Source organism: Hypomesus transpacificus, unplaced genomic scaffold (genome assembly GCF_021917145.1).
Source record: "Hypomesus transpacificus isolate Combined female unplaced genomic scaffold, fHypTra1 scaffold_132, whole genome shotgun sequence".
Lineage (NCBI taxonomy): Eukaryota > Metazoa > Chordata > Actinopteri > Osmeriformes > Osmeridae > Hypomesus > Hypomesus transpacificus.
In genome coordinates this window covers 508,740-515,092 of record NW_025813708.1, presented here as the reverse complement: position 1 = coordinate 515,092, position 6,353 = coordinate 508,740, and the positions used below count along the sequence as shown (strand labels likewise).

Genomic DNA, 6,353 nt, shown 5'->3' with positions numbered 1-6,353 from the left:
TCTAACCCTAACCCTCATCATCACAGTGGGAGGTTGTGTTGGAAAGCTTTCATTCACATTGTTTGGTTCAAATCCCTTGGTTCCTCTTCTTCCTTCCTCTGCGTTAATGTGTTTTTTTTTTTTATGGAACGTAATCAGGATTCCCTCTGGGTGGGATATTTTTACACAGTTGCCAAACGAAATCTGCTCGCTTTACCGTAAAGTGTGTGATGGAATGTAAGATTAACCCAACCCGATAGCTTTGAGTTTACTTTACTTGAGTACCCCATGGGCAGAGCCTGCTGCAGGCCTGGGCAAAGATAACTTCTCAAACCCTATTTTTCAAACAGTCAAGGTTCATTCTTGGGAGATTCTCTTGAGATTAAACGTCCTCCATAAAAAATGTAGGTTTCAGTCACTCCTCTGTATGCGTTGTCATCTCTGTCAGCATTTGGTGGGTGAGGGAGTCAGGTGACAGGGGCCTGCAGTGGCTCAGGCCCCCAGCTTTTAAGTTTAGGTGGTTAAGGAAATAAAGAACAGCTTGAATAAAGTGTGTGTGCGTGTGTGTGGTTTTCTCTGTGTGTGTGCTTCCATACAAGTACAAGAAAGGTAACTGGTGAAGCTCACATGAACAGTAGCTAATGGAGACTGAGGGAGGAAAGAGACCCAGGCACAGGAGACCCATGAAGGGACCCAAGAAGAGGGCCAGGAAGAGGCACAGGAGGCCCAGAAAGAGGCCATGAAGGGACCCAGGAAGAGGCCCAGGAAACCCAGGAAACCCAGGAAGAGACCCAAGAAGAGGCCCAGGAAGAGGCCCAGGAAGAGGCCCAGGAAGAGGCCCAGGAAGAGGCCCAGGAAGAGACCCAGGAAGAGGCCCAGGAAGAGGCCCAGGAAGAGGCCCAGGAAGAGGGCCAGGAAGAGACCCAGGAAGAGGCCCAGGAAGAGGCCCAGGAAGAGGCCCAGGAAGAGGGCCAGGAAGAGGCCCAGGAAGAGGGCCAGGAAGAGGCCCAGGAAGAGGCCCAGGAAGAGGGCCAGGAAGAGGGCCAGGAAGAGGCCCAGGAAGAGGCCCAGGAAGAGGGCCAGGAAGAGGCCCAGGAAGAGGCCCAGGAAGAGGCCCAGGAAGCATGTTGGTAGGCTACCAACATGCTTTCCTTCCAAGCAGCTAGATGCCACTTTCCCCAGCGAAAAGGCAGTAAAATCACCAACCTCGCTGTCACGTTCAATCGGCACGAGAAAACCAGCACGTACCTGTGCTGAGACTACCCCCGTTTAGTTCCGCACCCAAGTCTAAATATATCAAGACGGCCAGCAAGCGGCCTTGCCAAGGGGCCTGTCATCCACCTCAAAGCTGTGTGCTGACCATGCCAGACCTCCCGAATCTGTGCCCAGACTTGTTCCCAGCACCCCCTTCCCACCCCTCCTCTTCCTCCATCCTCTCTGAGAGGACACCCAACGCTGTCCAGCTCTCAGTGAGCGGTTTGTCTGGAGGGGGAGGGTTACATTTCTAAGAAAAGATATTTGTGCTAAGTGTGCCCCAATTTCTTCTTTTTTTTGCCGGGGTTCCGTTGCTAGATTTGAACATAAATCTGATTCATGTTACACCTCACATGCATGTATTCAGATCATGTCTCTGATTGCATAGCAGGATTCAAATGTTTATGTTTGTTTTATAGCCTATCACTTAGCTGTGTGGCTATTCACTGACTAAGGACCACCTTCAATGCTCATGGTGATTCTGACCCAGCTGTCTTGCACAGTGGAGCGGAGAGACTGCAAGAGAGACTGCAGACAGGGTGACACAGTGGAGCGGAGACACTGCAAGAGAGACTGCAGACAGGGTGACACAGTGGAGCGGAGACACTGCAAGAGAGACTGCAGACAGGGTGACACAGTGGAGCGGAGACACTGCAAGAGAGACTGCAGACAGGGTGAGACAGTGGAGCGGAGACACTGCAAGAGAGACTGCAGACAGGGTGAGACAGTGGAGCGGAGACACTGCAAGAGAGACTGCAGACAGGGTGAGACAGTGGAGCGGAGACACTGCAAGAGATACTGCAGACAGGGTGAGACAGTGGAGCGGAGACACTGCAAGAGACACTGCAGACAGGGTGAGACAGTGGAGCGGAGACACTGCAAGAGACACTGCAGACAGGGTGAGACAGTGGAGCGGAGACACTGCAAGAGACACTGCAGACAGGGTGAGATAGTGGAGCGGAGACACTGCAAGAGACACTGCAGACAGGGTGAGACAGGGAGAGACCTCAGCGTGGAGAGATTGCAGACGTGGAAGGCTTCACGTTACCTCTTTTGAACCATGCGCCAGCTCCATGTAGACGTCCAGAGAAGAAACTGGGATGTGTGTATGGTGTGTTTGATGTGTGTATGATGTGTTTGAAGTGTGTATGGTGTGTTTGATGTTTGTCTAATATCCTGCTGTGTTTGACTCTTTCCCTCTACAGTATGTGTATGTCTGTGTCTGTATTTGATTGTGTGTGTGTATGTGTTTGTGAGTGAGTGAAAGAGAAGGGGGGAAGATAAATAGAGAACGTGTGTGTGTCTGGTTGTGTGTGTCCGAGCATTTGCGTATGAATGCATGTACATGTGTGTGTGTGGTTGTGAGTGTGTGTGGATGTGAGTGTGTGTGGATGTGAGTGCAAATCTGCCAAAGGAAACCCAGATCCCTCCTGTCAGTAAAGGAGAGTCCAAACTTTCCATTGGGGAGAAGAAGGCCCCTTTATTGCCTCCCTAACACACTCACACACACATACATACACACATACACACACACATACATACAAACACATGCACTGGCTAAACTCTATATTGCCTGATCACCCAACATCTTGCCTAACCTTGCAAATTCATGGAAATAGCTTACATTGTTCAAAGCTCTGCGGGGTATTAACCGGCCATGTCACTGAGTTTAAACAGCATCAACTTCACAACCACACGTGCAGCGTTTCCAAAGATTACACAACGGCACACTCAGCACTCATACAACGCGCGCACACACACACACACTTAATTTATCTGTCTCTTATCCAAAGTTAATCCTTGCATCTCTCATTGGCCTCAAATGACCTGTTCAGAATCTCAACGGTGGCCAAGTCTCCGTCCTTCCTCCAGAACCACGGTGATGATAAACTGTTCCCCAGTGCTCTGACAAGGCCAGGGCCCTGGTTCGAGCTGTGCTTGTAGCAGGGAGGCTAGTGGGACAGCCTGCCTGCGTTTTCGCTATAGGACACCTTTCTTTTTTCCTTTTCAGTTAATACGAATGTCCAGATGTCTCTGAGGTTGTCTCAGGAATCAGAGCCCCCCACACTGACCCGTACCAGAGTCTCACTCAGCTCCACACTGTGACCCCTCTCTGCACCTCCGTGCCTGGGCGGGAGAAGCCAGGCCTGGAGGCAGGGTTAAGGGTCAGCATGGGGGGTTTACAGGGGATGGAGATCCCCTCTTCCATTCTTCTTCTGCACCTCTTCCCATGCCCCTCATTTAGGACGCCCCACAATGAGTGATTTACAAGAGAGAAAGATGTCATGATTTTAAATATATTTTTTTTATTGGGCAATTTTCTGTGGTTAGAATGGCGTTTGTGCTCTTTAGGGTGATTGACTGGTTGTAAAATCAGAGGCAGGAGGTCGTAACCCCCTGAATGATAAGTGAAGTGAACACTCAAAAGATTTCCCGCCAGTCATGGGATACGTGTTCTTATTGCGATCCCTGCTAAAATAGCAGTCAGGGTCAAGGTCTGCATGTTGTTAAGAGTCACCCCACAGAACGTGGTAGAAAGCAAAGGAACAAAGTTTGCACTGACTAGAAACACATGGTTCAAGCCCAGACGAAAAAACACGCTTGTTCTCATGCGGTCTGCAATCATTGGAAATGTAATTACTGGAAAATGGGAATGTACTTATTTGGAAAGCCCTTTAACACCTCTTTGAAAGATAGATGACACTACAAAGCATAGTTTGAGTTTTTGTTTTGTACAATGCATCCCTTATGTGCACTAAACGAGCCCTATAAAAGCAATTACAAGGTTTAATAAATCAAGCCATTACAAGCCATCTACTACTACTTCCTTGGTTTCTAAAGGCCAATATAACTTTCTCTGTGAATGTCTATGTTTGAATGTGCAAGGGGGACACATTACAATGCAGCTGCCATTGCCATTGCATAAACACAGTTATCTTTCATACAGACGTACACAATATCTGTACACTAAAACTGAGTGTCGGCGATCCACCAACAGGAGACAGGACATATTTACAATTCGTCCTGTGCCGAGTATGTAATGTAAAATGAAATTACAATAGGTTGCTCCTACAGGAGGAATCCTAATAAATCCAACAGAGAAAAGCATGAAACAGGAATGAAAGCTATGGCATACTACAGTATGGACAGGAGATTAGGTTGCCTAAGAGTCCGCATGGATGATACCGATTTTAGGCTAATTCTGGCATCTAGTGGTACAGTTGTGTAAGTGCTACCAACAGTGGTTTATGGGCGAAACGCATGGTAGGTACTGATCTACGGTCTGTGTCTCATCTCAACACTTCGCCACGTAGTGGCGAACCTCAAATTTTTTTCTGACTCTGAATCTGTGACTTCATAGGACCTCAGTGGCAAAGATTAATATGTAGCCTCGTCCAATAGAAATGGTAGCTGGGTCGTTACCAGGGAAACAGCGTAGCCAAGGGCTGTGAGTAGAGTCGAGAAGAGGATTTTTCAATGCACTTTGACTAGCTAGCTAAATAACACTGCTTACGTGTAACCTGTGCCGTTATATCATATAATTAAAATATGATTTGGAGTGCAAGGTAGCTGATTGGTTCGTATCCAACAACGGTACCAAGCAAAATAAATGAGCTAGCGTTAGATAAGGGGTAGCAGACTAGTTAGACAAGCTAGCTAACTGCAGCTAAAGCGTATAGCAAACTAACATAGCCAGTGTTTGTTAGCTTGCAGCATATAATCAAGCCTAGTCATCCACTGCCACCACTACAATACATAAGGTTGGTAACTTGTGTTAGGTAAATAATATTTCGAGACCTTTGAGAAGCTAGATTCTACCTTAGCTAATAGCTAACGTTAGCAAACTAATAGCAAATGTTAGCACGCTTTCTGACAGGCAATATCTAGCGAACCATATGGTGAGACTGAAAGCAGGGTATTCGCCTCAGTCGCTCGTCAGTTGTGGTCGCGCCTGTACTGTCGTCGGCAGCTTGCCACGGTACGGAATGTAACTAGTCCAACGTTGTAGCGGTGCAGTTGCTGTCTGTTGATGGTACAGGGATAACGTTTCAAGATTTGTCGAGAGAGATGGCTTGCTTGTTGACAACCCACGCCAGGCTAACGTTACCCCACACGTGCCAGGTTGTGATCACAGTCTAAAATGCCCCGGACAAAACCTCCTCGTCGCCACCACATCATAGCACGATTCAACCCGTGTTGAAAAGGTGAGTAACTTTCGCTGTTTTCCTCTATTTGTCGACACATTTATTCAACACCAATCTAGTAGTTACTTGTCCATAAGTACAGAATATAGAGCCACACTGAGGTATCCGCACTTTAGCTACTGTTAAGACTATGACCGGCAATTAAACCTCTCCCACCCCCCATCTCAACACGTAATTGGGAAGTAGATGCTATATGATCGGTCTGTAATTGTCAAAGTTCCATGACCAGACAGTGTTCCACCTGAACTATTCTTTGCCCGCAGAAGGCCACCCCTCCCCCTATGGATGTGTGCAGTAAGAACCCCAATCGTACGGCCCCGGTAAGCGAGGGTGGCCCTCGGCGAGCCGACCTGCCCCTGTGCTCCCGCACCAACGGCTGGAGCTGGCCTCCGCACCCCTTTCAGCTCCTGGCCTGGATTCTCTATCTATACTTCGCTGTCACCGGCTTCGGAGTGTTCGTCCCTCTCCTACCTTCCCATTGGATACCAGCGGGCTATATTGTATCTTTTGACGGGTCCTCGAGCCTGCTGCGCTGTTTGTAGCGAATCGTGAAACGTGGATAGCTGCTGAGTCTGTGTCAGTCACTTGAGTCACCTTCTATTCTATGTAGACATATAGTCGGGGACAGTATACATTGTCGAAACGACCCGTTGGAATACCATGAACCGTAGTCTCAGTGTCAGAAATGATGTGTGTATGTACAAGAGAGAGAGAGAGACAGTGTGTGTGAGTGTTGATAATGGGCACAGGCACCCTAACTATATATTTGCAAAACAACTGCTCCTTCACAGTCCCCCAGTGCACAGGCGTCATGTTTGTGTGTCACCTGTTTGTCCACCTGATGGCGGTTTCCATCGACCCCGCCGACTACAACGTGCGGGCCAAGAGCTACAAGGGCCCTGTGCCCGTCTTCGA

General features: G+C 48.4%; 2 protein-coding genes across 4 annotated transcripts in view; both read left to right on the top strand.

Moving 5' to 3' along the window:
• Window positions 1-718: 718 nt before the first annotated feature.
• Window positions 719-1,113, top strand: LOC124488295 (protein SOSEKI-like). Its single transcript, XM_047050925.1, is given in 2 exon segments — window positions 719-1,042; window positions 1,045-1,113. Coding segments are annotated over 2 exon segments (393 nt in total).
• A 3,550-nt stretch (window positions 1,114-4,663) lies between these two features.
• Window positions 4,664-6,353, top strand: part of zdhhc1 (zinc finger DHHC-type containing 1) — a 17,684-nt gene continuing 15,994 nt past the window's right edge. Inside the window, exons 1-4 of one of the 3 annotated variants that reach the window (XM_047050945.1) lie at window positions 4,664-4,994; window positions 5,356-5,438; window positions 5,702-5,938; window positions 6,238-6,353. The exon at window positions 6,238-6,353 is cut by the window's right edge and continues 60 nt beyond it. In XM_047050945.1, the coding sequence (XP_046906901.1) occupies window positions 5,720-5,938; window positions 6,238-6,353 (335 nt within the window). In that variant the 5' untranslated portion in view covers window positions 4,664-4,994; window positions 5,356-5,438; window positions 5,702-5,719. Of the gene's footprint in view, window positions 5,439-5,701; window positions 5,939-6,237 lie in introns of those variants that run through there. The other 2 variants (XM_047050946.1, XM_047050947.1) reach the window with 2 other exon arrangements.